This window comes from Entelurus aequoreus, linkage group LG24 (assembly GCF_033978785.1).
Source record: "Entelurus aequoreus isolate RoL-2023_Sb linkage group LG24, RoL_Eaeq_v1.1, whole genome shotgun sequence".
Taxonomy (NCBI): domain Eukaryota; kingdom Metazoa; phylum Chordata; class Actinopteri; order Syngnathiformes; family Syngnathidae; genus Entelurus; species Entelurus aequoreus.
The window spans coordinates 6572707-6599429 of NC_084754.1; the positions used below are offsets into that span (position 1 = coordinate 6572707).

General features: G+C 37.2%; 2 protein-coding genes across 2 annotated transcripts in view; both read left to right on the forward strand.

The window, feature by feature from the left end:
- Positions 1–1145: 1145 nt before the first annotated feature.
- On the forward strand, positions 1146–11812 carry LOC133641452 (pancreatic secretory granule membrane major glycoprotein GP2-like). Its single transcript, XM_062035185.1, has 10 exons — positions 1146–1337; positions 3294–3345; positions 3424–3531; positions 5213–5421; positions 5503–5660; positions 10519–10633; positions 10691–10818; positions 10887–11079; positions 11154–11259; positions 11350–11812. The coding sequence occupies exons 1-10, from the start codon at positions 1317–1319 to the stop codon at positions 11472–11474; spliced, it is 1215 nt and encodes a 404-aa protein (XP_061891169.1). The 5' UTR covers positions 1146–1316; the 3' UTR covers positions 11475–11812.
- A 1355-nt stretch (positions 11813–13167) lies between these two features.
- The window catches only part of LOC133641941 (matrix metalloproteinase-15-like), a 53514-nt gene continuing 39958 nt past the window's right edge, over positions 13168–26723 (forward strand). The window contains exons 1-2 of the mRNA XM_062036083.1: positions 13168–13649; positions 23433–23581. Coding sequence (XP_061892067.1) covers positions 13530–13649; positions 23433–23581 — 269 coding nt within the window. The 5' untranslated portion in view covers positions 13168–13529. The remainder of the gene's footprint in view (positions 13650–23432; positions 23582–26723) is intronic.

The following is a 26723-nucleotide window of genomic DNA, read 5'->3' on the forward strand; positions in this document are numbered from 1 at the left end:
TTTTTTTTTTTATTATCGGTATCGTTTTTTTTTGTGTTTTTTTTTGTTTTGTTTTTTTTAATTAAATCAACATAAAAAACACAAGATACACTTACAATTAGTGCACCAACCCAAAAAACCTCCCTACCCCCATTTACACTCATTCACACTCATTCACACAAAAGGGTTGTTTCTTTCTGTTATTAATATTCTGGTTCCTACATTATATATCAATATATATCAATACAGTCTGCAAGGGATACAGTCCGTAAGCACACATGATTGTGCGTGCTGCTAGGCCACTATTAGTACTAACCTTTAACAGTTAATTTTACTCATTTTCATTAATTACTAGTTTCTAGGTAACTGTTTTTACATTGTTTTACTTTCTTTTTTATTCAAGAAAATGTTTTTAATTTATTTATCTTATTTTATTTTATTAATTTTTAAAAAAAAGGACCTTATCTTCACCATACCTGGTTGTCCAAATTAGGCATAATTATGTGTTAATTCCTCGACTGTATGTATCGGTATCGGTTGATATCGATATCGGTAATTACAGAGTTGGACAAAATCGGAATATCGTATATCGGCAAAAAGCCATTATCGGACATCCCTATCAATAATCAATAAAGTCAGTCATGACATTAGGTAAGGCCTACATTTTGTAATTGGCTTAATGGGTTACAATTATCAATCACAACTTGGAGAAAGATTAAGAGTACAAAAGCCCTTAAATTGATATCTTTGTTAAAAACATGATTTAGGTAGCCCTTTTCATATTTCATATCTGTATTTGCTTTTGTTTTCTTTCCTTCATGTTGAAAGTGCCTTGACGTTTGTGTGAATTATAAATGCAAGTTTGCTGTTCAATAAAAAAAATAAACAAAAATGTAAAAAAAAACATTTAAAAACATGAACGGATTCACAGCTGAATCAATCGAAGTAAAGAGCGACATCTAACGGTGGAAATTGAAATGACACCAATTACACCAAAGTAATAGCAATTGTGTTCGCTCCGTTTTTACTATTATTGTTATTTTTTTAAATCATCTATCCATCAATTTCAAACAATATTTACGGGAGAAAATAATTTTGATTTTTTTTCTTCGATAAACCTAACCAGGGCGAGGACAGAAAAAGGAGGCGGGCTATAAAAGTGTCAGTGAGGCTGATTCGACCATGTTTACCCGCCATCGCCGACCGCAGGTGTTTTTAATCGAAAGGCGTCGGGTGATACAAACGCCCGCTAAGCAAGCAGTCGGCCTGTTTCACCGCAAACAAGAGCTTTAAAACTACACAATATATGTTTTTAGGTGGGAAAAGGTAACACAGAAATGACTTTAAACGACAATAAGGTGAGTTTGAGTGTGTCGCTTTGGTGTTTTGCTAGCTAGCCTGTTTAGCTTAACTCCACTTAGCCAGCACCCCCCCACCCCAGCGACTCCAAAAAGGGACAAGCGGTAGAAAATGGATATATGGCACTTAAGGAGCATGATGAGAACTAGATGAGGCAATTCCTGGAGAAATTGCGTGTAAATAATGATCCAATGCTGAAGTTGAACTGAAATGCTGACAGAATGTAGCATGAATGTAAGAATGGTTTGAATGTTGAAAAGTTTGAAATTCCAGGAAAGCCGGAATTTAATTTGGAACTTGGTAAAGTGTTAGTTTGAATGTCCAGGATGAGTGGAATGTGTTGATGTTGGAATGGTTTGAATAGGTTGAAAAATGTGGGAATTGTGCAACTTGGGGAAAAATGTCCCATTCATTTTAATGGCAACTTCCTGGAAATGTGGGAATTTTGGAAAAGCAGAATTTTTTGAAAATGATTAGGAGCATGAATGTCCTAAATGAGCTGAATTGGTTGGTGTTACACTTGTTTAAGTCGGTCAAGAAATGTTGAAATAGTAAATGGCGTTAGGGAATTTCGGGAAAATCTGGAATTTTTTTTGAACTCAGAAAAAGGGTAGTTTGAATTTCCAGAATGGTGGAATGTGTTAGAGGTGGAATGGGTTGAAGAATGTGAAAGGAGTAGTCGAACTTAAGAAGGGTGGAAATAGGTTACCAAAAAACGGGAATTTCTGGAAAGTTGTTGAATGTGCAATAATGGTAGGTTGAATGTCCAGGATGAGTTGAAGGTGGAATGGGTTGAAGAATGTGGGAATTGTGGACGTTTGGAAAATGGCCAATTCATTTTGAATGGGGAAAATGCCAAAAAAAAAAAAGGAATTATGGGAAATCCGTTTTTTTTTTTAGAATTGTTGAAGTAGAGCACACAATTCCTGAACACGCTGACAATTTTGAAGTTGGAACGGTTTGACTCGGATGAAAAATGGGAGAATTGTGGAACTTTGAAGAATGTCCCACTTAATTCAATGGGAATTTTTTTTTTTAATTGGAAATTTTTGGAAATGGTAAAAAACTTGAATGGTCTTGAGTTGAAATGGTTGGTATTGGAATTTTTCAAATCGGTTGAGAAATGGTATTGAGTTAAAGTTAAGTGCCAATGATTGTCACACACACACCTAAGTGAAATTATTCTCTGCATTTGACCCATCACCCTTGATCACCCCCTGGGAGGGGAGCAGTGAACAGCAGCGGTGGCCGCGCCCGGGAATCATTTTTGGTGATTTAACCCCCAATTCCAACCCTTAATGCTGAGTGCCAAGCAGGGAGGTAGTGGGTCCCATTTTTATAGTCTTTGGTATGACTCGGCCGGTGTCTGAGCTCACAACCTACCGATCTCAGGGCGGACACTCCAGTACGGAATTCCTGGAATTTCGGTAAAACCGGGAATTTTTCCAGTTCAAAAAACAACTTTGTTTTTTGTCCTAATTAAGAGGAATGTTTTGACGGTGGAACGGTTGAAGTGGGTTGACAAATGTGGGAGGAGTAGTCGCCAGAAAAAAGGGTGGAAATAGGTCTTTGGAAAAGCAGGAATTCTGGAAAAACCTGACATTTTTTTGAACTTGGAAAAATGATAGTTTGAATTCCCAGAATGGTGGAGTGTGTTGAAGGTAGAATGTTTTGAAATAGGTTGAAAAATGGCCAATTCATTTTGAATGGGAAAAAATGTCCCGGGAAATCTGGGAATTTTTTGAATTTGTCAAGGGAAAGCCCGCGATTCCCGAATCGACTGAACAGTTTGAAGTTGGAACGGTTTGAATCGGGTGAAAAATGTGGAAGGTAGAGCGTGGCAAAATCTGGAGAAGAAGTTGAATGTTAAATAGATGAATTTTGGTTTAGAAAACCATGTGTGAATGCTTTGGCGCATTCACACAATTAAGTGGAAATATTTTCTTTCGCACCAGCTGAGGGTCTTCCTCCTGCTCCTGCTTGGCTTTGCACACCGCCAAGTTACAGGTAAAAACAAAACCAAAAAAAACGTTGAGTAAAATGTCACATGAAAGTGTTTAACGACTGTGCTGTTGTGTTGAGCAGGAGTCTGCGATGTCGACTTTTGTACCGATCCGGAGAAATGTATCCTCTCTGAAGACAGGAACAGCTGCAAGTGTGTGGAAGGATTTTATGATAACCACTGTAACAAAGGTTGGCTTGCTTTTTTTTTAATCTGCCATCTTTATTTTTCACTGTGTAAAATGAATATTCCATTTACACAAGGGGTGTCCAAAGTGCGGCCCTGGTGCCATATTCTGCCGGTAGCTCAGATTTTATTCTAAACTATTTTATAACAAAAATAAACGGGGATTTTTGGATTGCCTAGTACACAGTTGTCAAGCTCAAGGCCTGGGGGCCAAATTTGGCCCGTCACATCATTTAAAACGGCCCGGGAGAGCCCTGTACTAATGAGTCAATAAGCATTTTATCATTTACTCAATGTAATGTTTTCATTGTGACAGAAATACATGTATTGCATGCAGTGGATTTTACAGTAAAAAAAACCCCAACTAGTAGCGTTTTTCCATTAAAAAAAAAAAAAAACAAACAAAAAAAACTGTCAATTTTACGGTGAAGTTGTGGCGACTCAGCTGCCAGTTTGTTTTTTTTACTGAAAAATCAATTTTTTGTTACTGTTTGTAGTACAAATCTAATCAAATGTACAGCAATTAATTTTATAATATGAGATGAATTCTTATACATTTATATACGGTTACAAGCGGCCCTCTTAGGGCAGCCGTAACTGCGATGTGGCCCTGTAACAGTGTTCGACACCCCTGGCCTAGTACATATAGTGATCTACATTGGACTGGTTTTAGCAAATCCTAATACCCAAAATATATAAAAAGTGACCGCTGCATCCATTTTTTTTTTGTTTTTTTTGTAAACGACCCTGTGTTGGGATACGTCTGTTTGCAGCTTCCACAATATAATTAGAGCTGTTTAAACATGCTTTTGCACACTTAACAAAGTGCAGGTATTTATTTGCCAAGCATATTTGAAAGCCAACATCCTCTGCAGTGGACATTTTGTTGGTTAGTTACTTTTGTCTGAGCTATATTTTTTGGGGAAAAATGGTTAATTTTCAAGTGAATTGGTTCTCATGTCTTGTTTTTTTTCAGCTAATAAACACACTGCAATAAACTCCTGTTACCCAGTGTTCTGAGAAAATGTGCTACCCATAAAAATTTGCCACCCAACGCTTCTCAGTATGCGCATCAACGCTAAAGGTCCCCTCTTGCCCCGATGTGGAATCTGAACTGAGGATGTCGTTGTGGCTTGTGCAGCCCTTTGAGACATTTAGAATAGACTAGAAAGTACTTTATTGATCCCTGGGGGAAATTCAGCCCCACAGTTCGCTCACAATAGACAAACACTTAGGTATTTTTTGTGATTAAGGGCTACACAAGTAAACTTTAATTGAAACAATAACCATATTAAGGTTAAAAAAAATATTGCTGCAATATATTGTAATTTTTTAGCATTTTTTTTTAACATACCAGGAAATTAACCAAAACAAAAATGGTATTGATTAACCTAAAATGCATGGCTGGTTGTTTGTCTATACTTTATGGTGACGGAGTGAATGTCAACAATAAGTATTTTGACAAGCTCATATATGAAAATAATAAATAACAAAAGCACTTGTTCCAGGACCTATTTTAGACATTTTCTGAAAATGTCATCAAAATCTGTCCATTACTTGCTGCATGTTGCTAACTATCAGATTATTCAACTGGTTGCATTTTTTTTTATGAAGCAGCAAATTTTTTTCAGAACACCGGATTGTCAGATCTTAAATGATTTTATTTGAATTTTTGTTTTTTTACAGATGCACACCTCAAAGTCTTGTGCACTAAAGACTACATGGGACTCAGAGCAACGGAAGCTTTCTTCTTGCATTACAATGCGCCTGTCGAGGCTTTGCACCTGCCCAACAGAGAGTGCAAAGCAGACAGGGAAGTTATCGGCAACGTTCCGTACTTCGTGGTCAAGGTATCTAAAGATCAATATATGGACTGCGGCGGAAAGCCGCTTGAGGTGAGTCGGCAGTAGGTCCTAACATCCATGTGTAATACATCAAAGCATTACGATCATTTGATTAATTTTTCTGCTTCATAGAAAAACTTCACTCATGTCATATATACCCTGAGTCTTCAAACAGAGCCTCGGGCCGCAGGAAATATCATCAGGGATCCAGTCCTTAAGCTGGAATTCATCTGTATCTTCCCATTAGTCAGAACAGTCAGCTTGCCTTTCCCAGTCAACCCCATTATTAGGTAAAGTCACTTTTATTTGATTTTTCTGTCTGATTTTAGCCTTGTTGCTCACTACTAATAACACTGAAATCTCAAGAAAAAACGTCTTCCATCACCAGCAGCTTAGTGGTACACAGAAATTAGTTTCATCAAATCGCCCTTTTTAACACTATTTTACTTGCAGGCCTGTGTATAATAGAAAACAAATGTGCCTAACTCAATGTTCACTTCCTTAGCTCCCGATCCGATGTTAATATTGGTTTGATATCAGCAAAAAACTATCTAAAATCATCTTACATCTAAAATCTTATCTTTGATACATGTAGTCCTGTTCAATTGTGCAAAGCTGGACAGCCAGTCAACATCTAAAGGTCTTCCAATAAGCACACAAGGTTGGTCTGATCTTTCATTTTAGTAAAGTAAATGACAAAGTGAACCTTGTAGGCTATAGGCTACTAGGAGCTAACGGCTACACAACAGCCAAGCACACAGTATGTAGTATGTGTCCTTAACTGAACAAAATTTAATTGGATAAAACGATTATGAACATAAAATAATTATAGCTGCATATTACTTGCAGCTACAAAGTCTCCAAGGCAGAAGCATATTAGAAAGTATCCATTAATAAACCTGTCTGCATCATTCAGCTTACTGCGTAATGAGTCGTGCGCTTAACTTAATGACCACTAGGTGTCTCCAAAATCAATTACCACTTCAACCTACCGGTAAATACATAAGTCCTAAGGTGTATAGGTCAGTGTTTTTAGGGATGTGCAATACCACTGATTTTCTTTCCGATAGAGTAAAATTTAGGTTAGTATTTGAGATTCTGATCCGATACGATACTTTGTGCAAACTTACCTAAGATGTCTGCTAAAATTTTTTATTTTTTTGAGTATTTCAAATAACATCGCTCACAGCATAAATAATACAACTCTGGTATTTCAAATTCTGAAGTATATTGAGGTAATGGCCTAAGTAACTATATAGTCAAGCTAAAACAGGACAAAATCATACTAAGTACAAAAAATGTTGTCTCAAACCATAAAAAAGGAATTGGGTAAAATGATGTCATTTAAAAAAAAAAAATTAAAGTATTCCGAACTACCATTAGCATAAAAATAAATTCACCTTTCAGTGCTTCTCAAATATTTACTGTTGCGACCCCCACTCCTAGGAAAAAAATATTTTGTGCCACTTCCACTCTCCACAGTGAATATAGATATTGGAAAACTTGTCTGTAAAGTTGTTTTAACTATACCCTGCCGCACTCCTTGAGCTGAGCTGAGTTACATGAACATGTTAACGTGATAATACTGAACACGTAAATTAGCACTCAACAAAAGCATCCAACATTGCCTCATTCACTAGTTTCGTTACTTTTTTACACTGTGTTCATGTTATTGCTAAATTATCTCCATTAAATAAAATATCAAACTATTGATATTTTGATTTGACAATCGATATTACAGCATAAATATCTGGTATCAATCTTTCAGTATCGATCCATGCATCACTATTGTTTTTATGTCTACCGTTCTGTTTAATTAGTAGTAAGTAATTTCACTTGATCAAGCGATTTCTAACATGCCACACTACAATATAATGAAAGTATGTATAATTCCTGATGGTATCTGATTAATATCGATATCGCCCAATAGAGAAAATAATGTGTCGTGACACCAATACTTATCATACATTCCTTTTGTCATAGCCCGCCACAAGTAAATTTAGACCACCACAGATTTTTATTTTTTAGATTTGGCGTTTGGTCCTTGCTCTCTAACACATAAGAGAGTGTACAGGTAGCTTGTTTTGTCCAACTCATGCTATGCTGTTACACGCATAGGGAGTCTGCCATTTTGGTTTGCAGGCACTGTTTTTTTTATGGGATTAGTATACCGTTTTGCATTTTGTGTAATTGGGTTTAAAGGCCTACTGAAATGAAATGTTTTTATTTAAACGGGGATAGCAGATCTATTCTATGAGTCTTACTTGATCATTTTGCGATATTGCCATATTTTTGCTGAAAGGATTTAGTATAGAACGACGATAAAGATCGCAACTTTTGGTATCTGATAAAAAAAGGCTTGCCCCTACCGGAAGTAGCGTGACGTAGTCAATTGAACATATACGCAAAGTTCCCTATTGTTTACAATGATGGCCGCATGAAGTGAGAGAGATTCGGAGCGAGAAAGCGACGATTTCCCCATTAATTTGAGCGAGGATGAAATATTTTTAAATGAGGAAAGTGCAAGTGAAGGACTAGTGGGGAGTGGAAGATGCTGTGAGAGCCGGGGGTGACCTGATATTCAGCTGGAAATGACTACAACAGTAAATAAACACAAGACATATATATACTCTATTAGCCACAACACAACCAGGCTTATATTTAATATGCCACAAATTAATCCCGCATAAAAACACCTAGGTGTTTGTTATGCTAGCTCCTAGCTACTAGCTACTAGCTCAAGCTAGTTATAGCTCGAGCGGGTAATATGGACGGGATCCTGTATATATAACCCGCCAATACAATTCAAACACCTGCATAACACACACACTCACTCAGCCCAAACAACCGTTCACCTAACCCAAGGTTTATAAAGCTTATATATTTAATCAAAGTTACGTACATGACACGCACGTACGGGCAAGCAATCAAATGTTTGGAAGCGCGCGGGTGGGACCTGCTATTCAGCTGGGAATGACTAAAACAATAAATAAACACAAGACATATATATACTCTATTAGCCACAACACAACCGGGCTTATATTTAATATGCCACAAATTAATCCTAATGCTAGCTCCTAGCTACTAGCTCGAGCTAGTTATAGCAAGCGATCAAATGTTTGGAAGTGCAGCTACGTACTCACGTTATCGCAACTGTGTATCCAAATCAAAGTCCTCCTGGTAAGAGTCTCTGTTGTCGGAGTTCTTCCATCTTGACTGCATCTTTCGGGAATGTAAACAAAGAAGCGCCGGCTGTGTACGTGTTGTTGCTGACTTCCCTCGCAAAATAGACACTTCGCACCGACAACTTTCTTCTTTGCTTGCTCAGCTTCTTTCTCCATAATGCAATGAACAAATTGCAACAGATTCACCAACACAGATGTCCAGAATACTGTGGAATAATGAGATGAAAACAGAGCTATTTCGTATTGACTTCAATGGTGTCCGAATACTTCCATTTCAATGATTGACGTCACGCGCATACGTCAACCCTCAGAGGCGTTTCGAACCGGAAGTTTAGCGGGAAATTTAAAATTGCACTTTATAAGTTAACCCGGCCGTATTGGCATGTGTTGCAATGTTAAGATTTCATCATTGATATATAAACTATCAGACTGTGTGGTCGGTAGTAGTGACTTTCAGTAGGCCTTTAATTTAATGTTAACATTAGATAATGGACCCCAGGTTAATGTACAGTTAGGGTTGTCTGAGAAACCTTGTTTGCATCAGTGTACTTATTAGACTTGGAGGCCTATCTTGACAGGAAGTAGGAAACATTATGGATGCCTCCCAGAGGGAAGCAATTGGAAAATGTTGTTTCCGTGGGTTGAGCCAGAGGATCTGACCAGCCTGCATTGTTTGTGCAGTGTACAAGTCCTAAGAGGGCCAATCCTTTCTGCAGACCTTACTGTCCTCTGCAATCTATTTTTGGTCCTCATTTGTTGTCAGTGGATTCAGATGGTTTAGTTGTCATGGAGATGATTTAATCACCACTGTCACACTGGATGTTCTGTATGAGACCATGGAGACTGTAAGGATTTTCTGGTATGCTACTTGTCAGTTGGAGCGTATTTTCCCCCTGTACCAAGACTTTACAAGTAATTTCAGCTCTTTTAGGGGAGCTAGTTCTCTTAGCTCGGCTTATGGAAAAATAACCTGCTTTCTCAGTTCCCAAATGGCAAAAATGTTTGTTTTTGCATGAGTTTCATATTCTACCAAAAAATTAAATATATTGTTTTATACGGTATGTAAATGGATTTATTTACTGTATATGTTCAACATTGAATAGATTGCTACAAAAAGGTTTAATCTGTAAATTTCCAACTATTTACAGTGAAACATAATGAAATATGAATTAAAGTGCATAACTAAACACTTTTTGCTAGTCTTTACTAAAGATTGGACACAAAGCGCCTCAGCTTTTGTTCCCTCACTTTACAAGCCTTATATTTGTAGCACATTCTCACAATCTTGTCTCCTTCCGGTTTGTGTGCCAACGACTGTGTTCGCTCTGTAACCTCTTCTGATCAGCGTAGACGCCCAAAGCACCACGCAATTGGACCAAGGGAAAAGCCGCAAACATTCCCCCTGTTTGGAGCCGGCTTTAAGATATAAATTGTTAATGAACAACCCAATTATTTGCTAGATTAAATACAGGGCCTTTTATTGCCAATACTTTTAATTTACTTTCTTCAAGATCATTGTATAACAATATTTAGCAAAAAGTACATATTTGAACTACTTAGCAGTAAGGCAATGTAACACTTTAAAGTTTTCTTATTACATACTATATCACAAAGACAATGGTGCAGAATCAGTAAACAAAAGCAAAAACTATTGGTTGTTATTGAAGTCATTTGGCTTTTTGCCTCCGAAGTCCTCCTGTGTCCAAAGGCTTAGTCCCTGTCTTTATAAATAATATATAACGACAAAAATGCAGAGAATAATTTCGTCACACCTTGTGTGTGTGTGACAATCATTGGTACTTTAACTTTAACTTAACTTTAACTAACAAACAAATCTGTGAAAATTAACCTAAAAAATGTAGATCTCATCAATCTGGTAGCGATCCAATACGTATGCTAGCCCTACTTTGCCCACTTTGGACCTGCAGTGATATTTTGCTCATGGCCTGTTTTGGTGACCCAGTGAGGCGATGGTACGTGTGGATGAGCTGGAGGCGATCATACAGATGAGTCTGTACACCGATCAGAGCTACACTCAAGCCTTCACCAGTGCACCCACCATTGAGCTGGGAGATAAGGTACGGAGTTAAATTATTATTTTCTCGCGCTGTTTTCCCACTTTTCATTCTTTTCAGGTGTTTGTGGAGGTGACTGTGACAGAGCCTGCAGACTTCTTTCTTCTTCGCATCAACGACTGTTGGGCCACACAGAGTCACCAAGCCAATGATTCTGAGGGATTGGACCACAGCCTGCTTTTGAACGGGTTCGAACATAGCAACCTTCACCTTAAAAGTAGATATTTTGTGCATGACTTTTGCCGTCTGTGTGCAGGTGCGTGAATGACAATACTGTGTCCTTCCACAATCTGAGCGAGGAACATTTCCAACACTCTGACACGAACGGGCAGAGCTCCACCCTTCACTACAGCTTTGAAATGTTTCGCTTCACGACCGAGCCCCACGAGTTCTACCTGCACTGCACTGTGCAGCTCTGTGACCCGGATGACAGGAAGTCCTGCACACCTGTGAGCTCATAGTCCTCCTCGCTACTGCAGCATGTACACACTTTTTTTTAAGAGGTGCTTCGCTTTCTTTACAGAACTGTAATTCCATCACTAAGAGGGAAGCCGTGCGAGCAGACCCTCCCCAGGCGCTTATATCATACGGGCCCATCAAAACTCAAATATCAGGCAAACCTCTATCCAGTAAGCCAATTATCACCCATTGCTGGCTGATATTGTGTGAATGACACATTCTGCTATAGTACAGTGTTTTTGTTTTTTTTCTATCCTCAGGTGTCTTGACGACAGTTGTACTGCCAGTAGCAGGTGTCTGGACCGTGGGCTTCCTCCTTACCCTTTTCATCGCTGTGGCAAGAGCTGGCAGTAGGAAGCATGCTGCACAAACTGTGCAGCCCTGAAGACTTCAATAAAAGAAAAAAAAAGTCAACCGTGCTATTATCCCTGCTATGTTATTGTCAGAACAAGCAGGGCTAAAATGGCAAACACTGTGGGATGACAATTGTCCCAAAAAATTGTTTTTTAATCGTATGACATTCATTTAGATGGTAAGAAGGGAAGCAGACAACCATTGACTTCAACTTCTGATTGTTGGTCTCATTGAAGCCTGAAATTTGTTAATTTTTGGATATCCAACAGACCGTTTTTGTCTTTGTAAATACACTTGGGTGCATTATTTGAGACAATTTTCAAGTTGCCTTCTCAAGGATGTTTTTACAAATGCAATAAAAAAATATGAGGGTCAAATTGTGTTTTTATTTAGTTATATCTAAATTAACTCCTGTAGTGTATGATGTAAACCAGGCGTCCCCAAACAATCGGTGTGCATATATTCCTCGCACACTAATTGACTGAAAGACCACGCACTTGCTGCGGCGCGAGCGTGATTTCACGTTGTCTATGGTAAAATGCATTTTTAGACTATATGATTTGCCTGAGTGGCTAGGAGACACTGAGTAACGAGCGGTAGAAAATGGATTATAAATGACAAATTTTAAAAAACTAACTTTTTTTTTTTTTTAACTAGGGACTTTCTGCGGGCCACATTTTGGACGCTGGTCTGCTGTATCCTTAGTTTGGGGACCGCTGATGTAAATGCACATGCTGAAATATATTTAAGTTTTAAGATTCATTTGTTTGCATTGTTAGATATTAACGAGTCATGTTGGGGGCAGCACGGTGGAAGAGGGGTTAGTGCGTCTGCCTCACAATACGAAGGTCCTGTGTAGTCGTGAGTTCAATCCCGGGCTCGGATCTTTCTGTGTGGAGTTTGCATGATCCTCCCCGTGACTGCGTTGGTTCCCTCCGGGTACTCCGGCTTCCTCCCACCTCCAAAGACATACACCTGGGGATAGGTTGATTGGCAACACTAAATTGGCCCTAGTGTGTGAGTGTGAATGTTGTCTGTCTATCTGTGTTGGCCCTGCGATGAGGTGGCGACTTGTCCTGGGTGTACCCCGCCTTCTGCCCGATTGTAGCTGAGATAGGCTCCAGCGCCCCCCGTGACCCCGAAGGGAATAAGCGGTAGAAAATGGTTAGATGATGGATGGAGTCATGTTGGGGACAAAAAAGCTTAATTCACAGTAACTGTAAAGGCAAGCATATCCGTTGTCCCCTAATGTAAATGATCCATACAGCTGTAGTGCTTTTTAAAATGCAGCAGAGGGCGCTGTGTCCTTTCGCTCTACTGGTCTGATAGAGGGGAAGGCTTTCACAGCGGTGGGCGATACTGAAAACATTGGCGTCCATCCAATAACTAAATGCATGCTCAGCGTTGCTTACAAATGTTAAAATGACTACTTTTAATCCGAATTAAACGGCATCAATATTTTACTGAAATATTTTTGTTTAAACCAACTCGTGACCCATTTGACAATATTAAATGCAATTGTTTTGAGCGTTAAAAAATGAATGGTGCAAAATAACTCAATGTAACAAAAGCTAGACAAATGTATAAAAATGAGAAAAGGGACAAGCGGTAGAAAATGGATGGAGTACAGTCTAGAAAACGGAAAATACTGATGTCGATATTGATACTGGTACTGCTGTCGGTCGACTTACCCACCCCCAACTTGTTAGAGGGGAGGACCCTCAACCTCGGAACTATTTGACGACCTATTCGTCTGTTTTATGGCGATCTTCTGTTTATTACTTCTATGGAGGACATGAAACTTCAATGCAGACCTTTGAGGATTACTTTTGCATTCTTTTTTGCCGATTAAACTTTCAAGTTGACTTTTTTTGTGTGCAGAAAGTGGACGTCTTCGTTGTGGAGAACTTGTGGACTAAGGCGGCGTTTTGACGTGGAGCTAAGCTATGGATTTTTAAACTATCTTCTCTTTTCTTTAGGGGCCAGTTGCTTGGGTTTTCATGTAAGGAGACGAGCTGCACTTTTGTGTCCCCGCCACAATCCCTGCCTTGCTGGAGAATCATTCCTTTGTTTCCTCCACTGATCGATGATGATGTCAAAGCAAGAACCCTGGACTCAAATCCGGATCACTTCGGTCTTTGTGATGATTATGGTCCTTGGCAGCTACGCAGCAGATGTCCCCGCGGAGGAGGGCTTCAATGCAGAGGTAAATCCAATCCAATCCACTTTATTTATATAGCACATTTAAACAACAAAAATGTTTCCAGGGTGCTGCACAACAATATTAAAAACAATATTAAAATACCCTTAGCTCCACCAATGACTGAATAAAAACAAAAAATAAATATGATTAAAAACTATTTTAAAGGGTAAAACCAATTAAAACAGTAAATAGAAAAAAAAGGAAAAAAAATGTTACCCAAAGTAATGTCCACGTTTCCATTGCCAATTGACCTTGATTCGAATTAATGAGGGGGGGGAATCACATTTTAATGCACCAAAAGTCACAATAATGGGGTTGCATACAGTGCATCCGGAAAGTATTCACAGCGCTTTACTTTTGCCACATTTTGTCACGTTACAGCCTTATTCCATAGTGAAATACCTTCATTTTTGTCCTCTGAGATTCCCAATAATGACATTGTGACATTTTTTATTTTGCTAATTTATTAAAAATAAAGCGTTCACAGCCTTTGCTCTATACCACGGGTGTCAAACTCAAGACCCGGGGGCCAGATTTGGCCCGCCACGTCATTTTATTTGGCCCTCGAAAGCCTGGAAATATGTATCAATAAAGTAGTGTAACTTTTCTTCCTAAATATATTCTTTCTTTCTATTTTGGGGGAAAACATATATATGTACTCCATGTAATCGCAAATTATGTTAACTTAAATATTGTCCAATTGTACCAAAATATATTAAACATTCAAACCGTTTTTTGAATAGAAATAAATACTAATAATGATTTCAAAGCAAGTTATCCATCTAATTGTGCAATGTAAAAGTAGCAATAGATTTCATAGTAAAATTGTGATATTTACTGTAGTTTTTATATCATTTTTCTCTTAATGAAAAAAACCCTACTTTTTTTTACAGTAATAAACTGTGGTGCCGTTTTGGCATTTACAATAATACACCGAAAAATCTACACTTGTTGATTTGCGGTAAAAAAAATAGAAAAACTGACAGCTCAAGTGCCAAAATTTTACAGTAAAATTGCCGTGTTTTTTATTTACAGTTAAAAAACAAATGTAAATTTTACAGTACAAATCTGTCAACTGAGCTGCCTTTTTTTAACCATAAAAACAGCACTACTGTTTTTCCATTTACAGTAATACACATTAAAATTTGAAGTGAAATTATTGCAATTTACCTTTTTTTTTTTTAACATTTTAGTTTAAAATGCATTAAATTGTGTAGTAGTAGTATTCACTCTTAGATGCGGCCCTCTGTGGCCAAACATAACTGCGAGGTGGCCCTCAGTGAAAATGACTTTGACACCTCCGCTCTATACTTTGTTGACCTTTGGCAGCAATTGCAGCCTCAAGTCTTTTTGAATATGATGCCACAAGCTTTGCACACCCATCTTTGGGCAGTTTCTCTCTTTCCTCCCTGTCCATTCCTCTTTGCAGCACTTCTCAAACTCCATCAGATTGGATGGGATGCGTCGGTTTTCATAATTTTGTTACGTTACAGCCTTATTCCATAGTGAAATACCTTCATTTTTGTCCTCTAGATTCCCAATAATGACATTGTGAATTTTTTTATTTTGCTAATTTATTAAAAAATAAAGCGTTCACAGCCTTTGCTCTATACCACGGGTGTCAAACTCAAGACCCGAGGGCTAGATGTGGCCCGCCACGTCATTTTATTTGGCCCTCGAAAGCCTGGAAATATGTATCAATAAAGTAGTGTAACTTTTTTTCCTAAATATATTCTTTCTTTCTATTTTGGGGGAAAAAATATATATGTACTCCATGTAATCGCAAATTATGTTAACTTAAATATTGTCTAATTGTGCCAAAATATATTAAACATTCAAACCATTTTTTAAATAGAAATAAATACTAATAATGATTTCAAAGCAAGTTATCCATCTAATTGTGCAATGTTAAAAGTAGCAATAGATTTCATGGTAAAATTGTGACATTTACTGTAGTTTTTACATCATTTTTCTCTTAATGAAAAAAAACCTACTTTTTTTTACAGTAATAAACTGTGGTGCCGTTTTGGCATTTACAATAATACACCGAAAAATCTACACTTGTTGATTTGCGGTTAAAAAAAATAGAAATAAACTGACAGCTCAGGTGCCAAAATTTTACAGTAAAATTGCAGTTTTTTATTTACAGTTAAAAAACAAATGTAAATTTTACAGTACAATTCTGTCAACTGAGCTGCCTTTTTTAACCATAAAAACAGCACTACTGTGTTTCCATTTACAGTAATACACAGTAAAATTTGAAGTGAAATTATTGCAATTTACCATATTTTTTTTTTTACATTTTAGTTTAAAATGCATTAAAAAATTGTGTAGTAGTAGTATTCACTCTTAGAAGCGGCCCTCTGTGGCCAAACATAACTGCGATGTGGCCCTCAGTGAAAATGACTTGACACCTCCGCTCTATACTTTGTTGACCTTTGGCAGCAATTGCAGCCTCAAGTCTTTTTGAATATGATGCCACAAGCTTTGCACACCCATCTTTGGGCAGTTTCTCTCTTTCCTCCCTGTCCATTCCTCTTTGCAGCACTTCTCAAACTCCATCAGATTGGATGGGATGCGTTGGTTTTCATAATTTTGTTACGTTACAGCCTTATTCCATAGTGAAATACCTTCATTTTTGTCCTCTAGATTCCCAATAATGACATTGTGAATTTTTTTATTTTGCTAATTTATTAAAAAATAAAGCGTTCACAGCCTTTGCTCTATACCACGGGTGTCAAACTCAAGACCCGGGGGCCAGATGTGGCCCGCCACGTCATTTTATTTGGCCCTCGAAAGCCTGGAAATATGTATCAATAAAGTAGTGTAACTTTTCTTCCTAAATGTATTCGTTCTTTTTATTTTGGGGGAAAAAATATATATGTACTCCATGTAATCGCAAATTATGTTAACTTAAATATTGTCTAATTGTGCCAAAATATATTAAACATTCAAACCATTTTTTGAATAGAAATAAATACTAATAATGATTTCAAAGCAAGTTATCCATCTAATTGTGCAATGTAAAAGTAGCAATAGATTTCATGGTAAAATTGTGACATTTACTGTAGTTTTTACATCATTTTTCTCTTAATGAAAAAAACCCTACTTTTTTTTACAGTTATAAACTGTGGTGCCGTTTTGGCATTTACAATAATACACCGAAAAATCTACACTTGTTGATTTGCGGTAAAAAAATAGAAATAAACTGACAGCTCAGGTGCCAAAATTTTACAGTAAAATTGCAGTGTTTTTTATTTACAGTTAAAAAACAAATGTAAATTTTACAGTACAATTCTGTCAACTGAGCTGCCTTTTTTTAACCATAAAAACAGCATTACTACTGTTTTTCCATTTACAGTAAAACACATTAAAATTTGAAGTGAAATTATTGCAATTTACCATATTTTTTTTTTTACATTTTAGTTTAAAATGCATTAAGAAAATTGTGTAGTAGTAGTATTCACTCTTAGAAGCGGCCCTCTGTGGCCAAACATAACTGCGATGTGGCCCTCAGTGAAAATGACTTGACACCTCCGCTCTATACTTTGTTGACCTTTGGCAGCAATTGCAGCCTCAAGTCTTTTTGAATATGATGCCACAAGCTTTGCACACCCATCTTTGGGCAGTTTCTCTCTTTCCTCCCTGTCCATTCCTCTTTGCAGCACTTCTCAAACTCCATCAGATTGGATGGGATGCGTCTGTTTTCATCCTGGATGTACACAATACAGCGATATTGACGCGAAATCTTGAGTTTTAGAAACAAATGTTTATTATTATTTTGGAAACATACGCTACTTCTGGTTTTGAGATCGAAATGAAATTTCACAATCAAATGATCATCTAGTAGTGTAATTATGATAGTTGAGGGAACTGGCTGTAAAAATGCAAGTGAGTGATTTATTTTAAAATGTGTTAACATTTCTGTATTCATATAATTGCCAAACAAAAATGTGTGTATTGGTTAATCCAATTAAATGATTTTTCAGTAGAATATCCGAATACTAAAATATTCAATAGCTGCAGCCGTAACGCCTCCAACACAAAAATCTTGTAATGATATCAAAATAAGAGAGGCTGTGCAGGTTTAAAGGCCTACTGAAATGACATTTTTTTATTTAAACGGGAATAGCAGATCCATTCTATGTGTCATACTTGATCATTTCGCGATATTGCCATATTTTTGCTGAAAGGATTTAGTATAGAACAGGGGTCACCAACCTTTTTGAAACCAAGAGCTCCTTCTTGGGTACTGATTGATGCGAAGGGCTACCAGTTTGATACACACTTAAATAAATTGCCAGAAATAGCCAATTTGCTCAATTTACCTTTAACTCTGTTATTATTAATAATGAATGATATTTACAGTTAATTGAACGGTTTAAAAGAAGAGAAAAACCCCAAAAAATGACAATTAAATTTTGAAACATAGTTTATCTTCAATTTCGACTCTTTAAAATTCTAAATTCAACCGAAAAAAAGAAGAGAAAAATTTAAAAAAAGAATTTATGGAACATCATTGGTAATTTTTCCTGATTAAGATTAATTTTAGAATTTTGATGACATGTTTTAAATAGGTTAAAATCCAATCCACACTTTGTTAGAATATATAACAAATTGGACCAAGCTATATTTCTAACAAAGACAAATCATTATTACTTCTAGATTTTCCGGAACAAAAATTTTAAAAGAAATTCAAAAGACTTTGAAATAACATTTAAATTTGATTCTACAGATTTTCTAGATTTGCCAGAATAATTTTTTTGAATTTAAATCATAATAAGTTTGAAGAAATATTTAACAAATATTCTTCGTCGAAAAAAAAGAAGCTAAAATGAAGAATTAAATTAAAATGTATTTATTATTCTTTACAATAAAAACATTTTTTTTTACTTGAACATTGATTTAAATTGTCAGGAAAGAAGAGGAAGGAATTCAAAAGGTAAAAAGGTACATGTGTTTAAAAATCCTAAAATCATTTTTAAGGTTGTATTTTTTCTCTAAAATTCTCTTTCTGAAAGTTATAAGAAGCAAAGTAAAAAAAATGAATGAATTTATTTAAACAAGTGAAGACCAACTCTTTAAAATATTTTCTTGGATTTTCAAATTCTATTTGAGTTTTGTCTCTCTTAGAATTAAAAATGTCGGGTAAAGCGAGACCAGCTTGCTAGTAAATAAATAAAATTTAAAAAATAGAGGCAGCTCACTGGTAAGTGCTGCTATTTGAGCTATTTTTAGAACAGGCCGGCGGGCTACTCATCTACTCCTTAAGGGCTACCTGGTGCCCGCGGGCACCGCGTTGGTGACCCCTGGTATAGAACAACGACGATAAAGATCGCAACTTTTGGTATCTGATAAAAACAACCCTTGCCCCTACCGGAAGTAGCGTGACGTCACAAGACAAAGGATTCCTCACAATTCCGCTTTGTTTACAATGGAGCGAGAGACATTCGGACCGAGAAAGCGACGATTACCCCATTAATTTGAGCGAGGATGAAAGATTTGTGGATGAAGAACTTTAGAGTGAAGGACTACAGTGTAGTGCGGGGTGTATCTTTTTTCGCTCTGACCGTAACTTAGGTACAAGCTGGCTCATTGGATTCCACACTCTCTCCTTTTTCTATTGTGGATCACGGATTTGTATTTTAAACCACCTCAGATACTATATCCTCTTGAAAATGAGAGTCGAGAACGCGAAATGGACATTTACAGTGACTGAACATGTAAATACACGGTTAATAATTTTCAGCTTGGCGAAGCTAAAAAAAATAGAAGCTAACTTAGCTACGGGGCTAACGTGATAGCATCAGTCTCAAATGCAGATAGAAACAAAATTAAAAAAAAACCCTGACTGGAAGGATAGACAGAAGATCAACAATACTATTAAACCATGAACATGTAAATACACGGTTAATAATTTTCAGCTTGGCGAAGCTAAAAAATAGAAGCTAACTTAGATGCGGCGGCGGGCGTTGTACGCTTTTGACGACACCCCGGCCGCCATCAGAGTCGGCAAGAAACATATATTTCCCCAAAGTTACGTACGTGACATGCACATATCGACACGCACGTACGGGCAATGCGATCAAATGTTTGGAAGCCAAAGCTGTACTCACCGTAGTGCGTCTGCTATCCTGCTCAAAACACAACACAACCTCCTGGTGTTGGTGTTGCTACAGCCAGCCGCTAATACACCGATCGCACCTACGACTTTCTTCTTTGCAGCCTCCATTGTCCATTAAACAAATTGCAAAAGATTCACCAACACAGATGTCCAGAATACTGTGGAATTTTGTCGAAGAAAACAGAGGTATTTGAATTGGGTCCAAACACTTCCCTTGACCTCGTGACGTCACGCGCATACGTCATCATACCGCGACGTTTTCAAGCGGAAGTTTCGCGGGAAATTTAAAATTGCACTTTATAAGTTAACCCGGCCGTATTGGCATGTGTTGCAATGTTAAGATTTCATCATTGATATATAAACTATCAGACTGCGTGGTCGGTAGTAGTGGCTTTCAGTAGGCCTTTAGGCAACCATGATTTTATTTTTATTTTTTAATTTTATTGTTTCGTTTTTCGCTAAGCAGATAACTTTCTCCTTTTTCTATTGTGGATCACGGATTTTTATTTTAAACCACCTCGGATACTATATCCTCTTGAAAATGAGAGTCGAGAACGCGAAATGGACATTCACAGTGACTTTTATCTCCACGACAATACATCGGCGAAACACTTTAGCTACGGAGCTAACGTGATAGCATCGGGCTCAAATGCAGATATAAACAAAAGAAATAAACCCCTGACTGGAAAAATAGACAAAAAATCAACAATACTATTAAACCATGGACATGTAAATACACGGTTAATGCTTTCCAGCTTGGCGAAGATTAACAATGCTGTTGCTAACGACGCCATTGAAGCTAACTTAGCAACGGGACCTCACAGAGCTATGATAAAAACATTAGCGCTCCACCTACGCCAGCCAGCCCTCATCTGCTCATCAACACCCGTGCTCACCTGTGTTCCAGCGATCGACGGAAGGACGAAGGACTTCACCCGATCATCCGTGCGGTCGGCGGCTAGCGTCGGCTAGCGCGTCTGCTATCCAAGTCAAAGTCCTCCTGGTTGTGTTGCTACAGCCAGCCGCTAATACACCGATCCCACCTACAACTTTCTTCTTTGCAGTCTTCATTGTTCATTAAACAAATTGCAAAAGATTCACCAACACAGATGTCCAGAATACTGTGGAATTTTGAGATGAAAACAGAGCTTTTTTGTATTGGATTCAATGTGTCCGAATACTTCCGTTTAACTACTGACGTCACGCGCATACGTCATCATACAAAGACGTTTTCAAGCGGAAGTTTAGCGGGAAATTTAAAATTGCACTTTATAAGTTAACCCGGCCATATTGGCATGTGTTGCAATGTTAAGATTTCATCATTGATATATAAACTATCAGACTGCGTGGTCGGTAGTAGTGGCTTTCAGTAGGCCTTTAGGCAACCATGATTTTTTTTTTTTTTTTTAATTTTATTGTTTCGTTTTTCGCTCCTTAACTCCATTGTAGTTGTTTTTAAAAAAACTTTTCGTGTTATAATTCTGTTTCATTGTATGTTTTGTTCCTAACACTTTTAAGAGTGTGTTGTTTTACAAAAACACCCAGAAATGATGATGAAAAAGAATTGTTGTGTTAATGAACATCATTTGGTGAAACACAGTTCACTTAATATCGTAATTTAAGCCTCATCAAAAAGTTGAACATTTTCTTGCCCATTCTGACAATTGGTTGGCATGAACTTGCCTATTTATGCAGAAATGGATGTTTTATTGTCTTCTGTGCACTTTTATGGGTGTGTGCTGCATGCTGTGCATTAAAGTAGGAGTCTCGTGACCCTGCTGTGTTGAGGGCGCCTGCTTTGTTGTTTTTGAGTCACGCTGAGGCTTCAAGTCAGGAGTACACTGCAAAAACTGAAATCTAAGTAAGATTGAATATCTCAAATAAGGGTGATATTTGCTTATTTTCTGTCTGATAAGATACTTCTTCTCACTAAGCAGATTTTATGTTCGAGTGTTTTACTTGTTTTAAGTGTTTTGGTCCTAAATGATCTCAGTAAGATATTACAGCTTGTTGCTGAGATTTGATGACGTATATTGAGTAAAACATGCTTGAAACTAGAATATCAAGTGTTGCAAAGCTGTGTCATCAACACTCACGAGTATAAAACTGCTTTTTCAAAATAATAATTTCTCATTTCAAGCATGGAATAAAAAATCATGACTTTGACACAATTGTGTCTCATAATTAAAACAGATGACAGCCAAATGGACTCTGCTGTTTTATTTTCAATGAAACAATAGAACATACGTACTCATACAGTAGTACAGTTGGCACGGTACAGTAAACTGACAGTTAATATTTAAACATTTATCATGTGACATTTCAAACAATTTTGAACAGAAAAAGTTCATGCACATTCAGATGAATTCTTCAAAATTACAATAAATACAAATTTGGAGCACATATCATGTCAAGATAATGGCACTGGCATTTACTTAATTTAAGAATATTTTTCAGCATATTGAGAAAAAAGGTCTCATATTTGTTTTTTTCTACCAAGAAAAGTGCACTTGTTATTAGTGAGAATATACTTATTTTAAGGTATTTTTGGGTTCATTGAGGTTAGCTAATTAGGGTCCGCCCTGTACCCTGTACAAAGGACTCCCTCAGGGAGTCCTTTGTACTGGTTACAAAGGAACCTATTGTTATTGTAATGTTTATTATTTATTATTATTATTCTTTATTTTTCCTCCGCAGCTTTGCGCACTACTTTGCCCCCCTTAACATGCTTCAAAACTCACCAAATTTTTTACACACATACAAACGGGTACAGCACCCTTTAGTAAAAAAACCAAACCCCAAAAATCACAATTGCGCTCTAGCGCCCCCTAGGAAGAAAACTGCCTCTAACTCCCACTAGGAAGGTCGTAGAGACATGAAACAAAAACCTGTATGTAGGTCTCACTTAGACCTACAATTCATAATTTCACTTCTTCGGGCGAAAACCAACAGGAAGTTGGCAATTTCCATTTCAAGACAAAAAATGACTAAAAACACTCATTTTTTATTTTTGAGCTGTAATTTGACCCCCTTAAAATACTTCAAAACTCACCAAAATTCTCACACACATCTGGACTGGTGGAAATTGCGATCTAAAAAAAAAACCGAAACCCAAAACTCAAAATTGTGCTCTACATAATTTTTGAAAAAAACAGAAAAAACTGCTCCTCAGAGGAAAACTCAGACAAAACTGCTTGCCAAATTTTCTTGTTCTATTGGCAGATCATTTTGCTTAGTTCAAGTAAAATGCCCCTAACTTTTGTATTTTTTTTCCTTGTTTTTGAACACTGACTTTTTGCAGTTTAACTATTGGAGTCTTTGTGTCAGTGCACCTTAGACGCATCTTGATGGCCGTGAACAGCAGATTTCAGTGTTTTTGGCGCAGTCATTAAAGTCTGATGTAATGTTTTAATTGTTTTCCTTAACATCTGTTTACAGCCTTCTCCTCATCTTGGCTGTTTTTGCAAAGAAAGGGTCAGGAATGTGCTAATATTATTAGAAGCCATCTGGTTTCAATCAGCTTTCTCTTTTTTTCCTCCTCAGATATTTCCCCAGTTGTTAGACAATGGTTGTGTTCCTGGATGAGCACAGAAGCCCCAAAACCATACCAAGTTCTGATTGTTACAGCTGATTTCTCGTGACCTTTCACCTACCTCCTGCAGGCATGGCTACGTCAGTTTGGCTACCTGTCTCAGGCCAGCAGACAGATGTCCACCATGCAGTCCGCTCAGATCCTGTCCCAAGCCGTCAGTGACATGCAGCGTTTCTACGGCTTGGAGGTGACTGGGAAGACGGACGCTGCCACCATCAGGTAAGCTCAACTTCCCCAAACTAACCGTTTTGCAGGTACTTCCAAAGAGGGTTGAAAATGGGATTGTGGAGGAAAATCTATTTACCGTTTACACCAACGCACATCCAATCAGGCCTGGCCCTAACCAATCTGGCGGCCTAGGCAAGATTTTAGGTGGCGCCCCCCCACATCGGCAGTGAAGTGTATATACTCACAAGAAACCGAATAGCTTTGTCTTTGACCTTTTTTTTTTACTTAAGGAAAGCAAATTAACATATTATATGAGAATGTTATGTTATGATTACCTTTAACCGAATCACAGCAGTGCTCAAATTAAAAAACAGCATTCCCTCATGTGATATTGCTTAATCAACATTAATGATGTGCACTTTCACAACTAGGCTTACAACTACACCTAATATATAAAGGGGTGGAAAAGTGACTATTACCTGCAGGGCAAACATTAGCTAACCAGAAGGCAATAACAATGTAAACAAAAAACACCTGCTTAAAAGATCTAATACAAATGTCCCTGAGGAATGTAAGGTGGGAGTACTGTAATTACCTAATGTTACATTATTTTCCATAACAATTTAGCCCCCTCCACAATATTAACCCGACGTTAAAACAGAACTAGCTATTTATTGATTAGCAATTGCAGAATCATGTAACATTGGCTTAATGCTAAAAAGCCAGGTTACTATCACATTCTGTAACAGACAAATAATTTCATGTAGGCTAACGTTACATATACCTGCTACCTCTGTCTTTTTCTCGTTTCTCCTCCTCTTCTTTTCTATTTTTTCTTCCCTGGGCACCTGATAGTTTTGGCCGTTTTGACATCTGGTGTTGATTTTTTGATGTGTTGACGTCCAAAAAGAGTCATGATACCTAAATGGAGGGGGTGCACCGTGCCGGGGGAGGGGGGGCGTAATGTTGTAACAAATATTTGTATTAAATAGGCTTTACTTTGCATTTTAATTAACGTGGGATTATTTTTTGTATTTAGAAATAATAGTACCAACTTTTTTTTTTTTTTTTTTTTTCTCCAACACTTGTGGCACTGGCGTGGCGCCCCCTGATGGACGGCGCCCTTAGCATTTGCCTATACGGCCTATGCCACGGGCCGGCCCTACATCCAATACATATAATCATGTTAAACCATCATATGTCCACTTAAACATTAACTTGATAATAAAACAAATATTCATTTGCATTAGGGCGTTCTAATAAACAGGACTCTGTAAAGGTCTTAGAGCACCTCTAGTTTTATTGTTTTAATGACCTTTTTACTGCTGTGGCTTATAAAACAAATAAAATCCATATTAGACAGTACAGGCCAAAAGTTTGGACACACCTTCTCATTTCAATGCGTTTTCTTTATTTTCAAGACTATTTACCTTGTAGATTGTCACTGAAGGCATCAAAACCATTTCAGGTGACTACCTCTTGAAGCTCATCGAGAGAATGCCAAGAGTGTGCAAAGCAGTAATCAGAGCAAAGGGTGGCTATTTTGAAGAAACAAAAATATAAAACATGTTTTCAGTTATTTCGCTTTTGTTTAAGTACATAACTCCACATGTGTTCATTCATACTTTGAATGCCTTCAGTGACAATCTACAATGTAAATAGTCATGAAAATGACTATATATAAAATGATGGACCTCCATATACATACACACACATATTGGAACCTCAATTTATGCACTTAATGGTTTCTTGAACAGGGTTCGTAAATACAAAAATATATTCCCCATTCGAAACAATGTACACATGAAAAATAGGTTCCAGCCTCGACAAAAGTCCATGTTTTAATAAAAGTTTGTACACTTTCAACACACTATAACGCACTATACAGTACTATGTATCAAACAAACATGATAAATGGGTGATGGATCAACTTTGTATTTAATAGCAAAGTCAACACAGACACACGGTCACTAGCCCTGTGGTGCACTCACAGTTTGAAGTCACAAAACTCCTTAAATTTAACAGCCAGATCGCCACAAAGATTAGGAATGGAAAAAATAAAATCCACTTGACCTTGTTGGTTAATCTTCTTGGCAGGGAGAGTGAGCAGGAGAAATGCACTGTCGACAACGCTGTGGATACCGCTTAAATGTTCAATCCACACATTGCTTGTCCTTTTTTTTTAAAACTCATTGAGCTAGCACAACTAGAAAAGACACTTAAGAGTTCATAAATCGAGGTTTCGCTTTTACAGTGTGAGTCAAATGAACAGTCCAACCTCAGAATCATGACCACATCAAACTGAAATCATATGTCCCTCTTCTAAAGTGGTTATGTTATTCATGTAGGTTGGATTGTTTGTTCGAACAAGAATACCAAAACCATTTTTTTGAATGTAAATAATACGTTGAATCTTGAAGATTAAATCAGGCATACTCAGGAGGTGGTATCTGTCAGATTGTGCACGTTTGAGTGGCCTGTGTGGAGGTCTCTGCTCGACTGAGCACCGATCTAGTTGTAGTTCTATATGTACGGCAGCCTTTTTGCAACTCAAATGCAGAGTATTTAAATTCTTACATCGGGGTGTTCAAAATGTGACATTGGGGGGCAATTTTTTTAGCACAGATTACGTTTTTTTATTGGCCGTTTGGCGTACTATTAAAAATTAATTAAAATTGTAATCTATATTATCGGCCGATAAATGCTTTAAAATGTAATATCGGAAATTATCGGTATCGTTTTTTTTATTATCGGTATTGTTTTTTTTTTGTTTTTTTTTTGTTCTAATTTTATTTTTTTAATTAAATCAACATAAAAAAACACAAGATACACTTACAATTAGTGCACCAACCCAAACAACCTCCCTCCCCATTTTACGCTCATTCACACAAAAGGGTAGTTTCTTTCTGTTATTAATATTCTGGTTCCTACATTATATATCAATATATATCAATACAGTCTGCAAGGGATACAGTCCGTAAGCACACATGATTGTGCGTGCTGCTGGTCCACTAATAGTACTAACCTTTAACAGTTAATTTTACTCATTTTCATTAATTACTAGTTTCTATGTAACTTTTTTTTTATATTGTTTTACTTTCTTTTTTATTCAAGAAAATGTTTTTAATTCATTTATCGTATTTTATTTTATTTTATTTGTTTTTATTTGTTTTTATTTTTTAAAAAGGACCTT

What these genes read in the sequence shown, in the direction of transcription:
- LOC133641452 (XM_062035185.1), top strand. Translation starts at nt 1,317, where the DNA reads ATGACTTTAAACGACAATAAG. An exon ending in CCATTGAGCTGGGAGATAAG is followed by an intron (nt 10,634 to 10,690) that starts GTACGGAGTTAA and finishes CATTCTTTTCAG; the next exon opens with GTGTTTGTGGAGGTGACTGT. An exon ending in ATCAGGCAAACCTCTATCCA is followed by an intron (nt 11,260 to 11,349) that starts GTAAGCCAATTA and finishes TTCTATCCTCAG; the next exon opens with GTGTCTTGACGACAGTTGTA.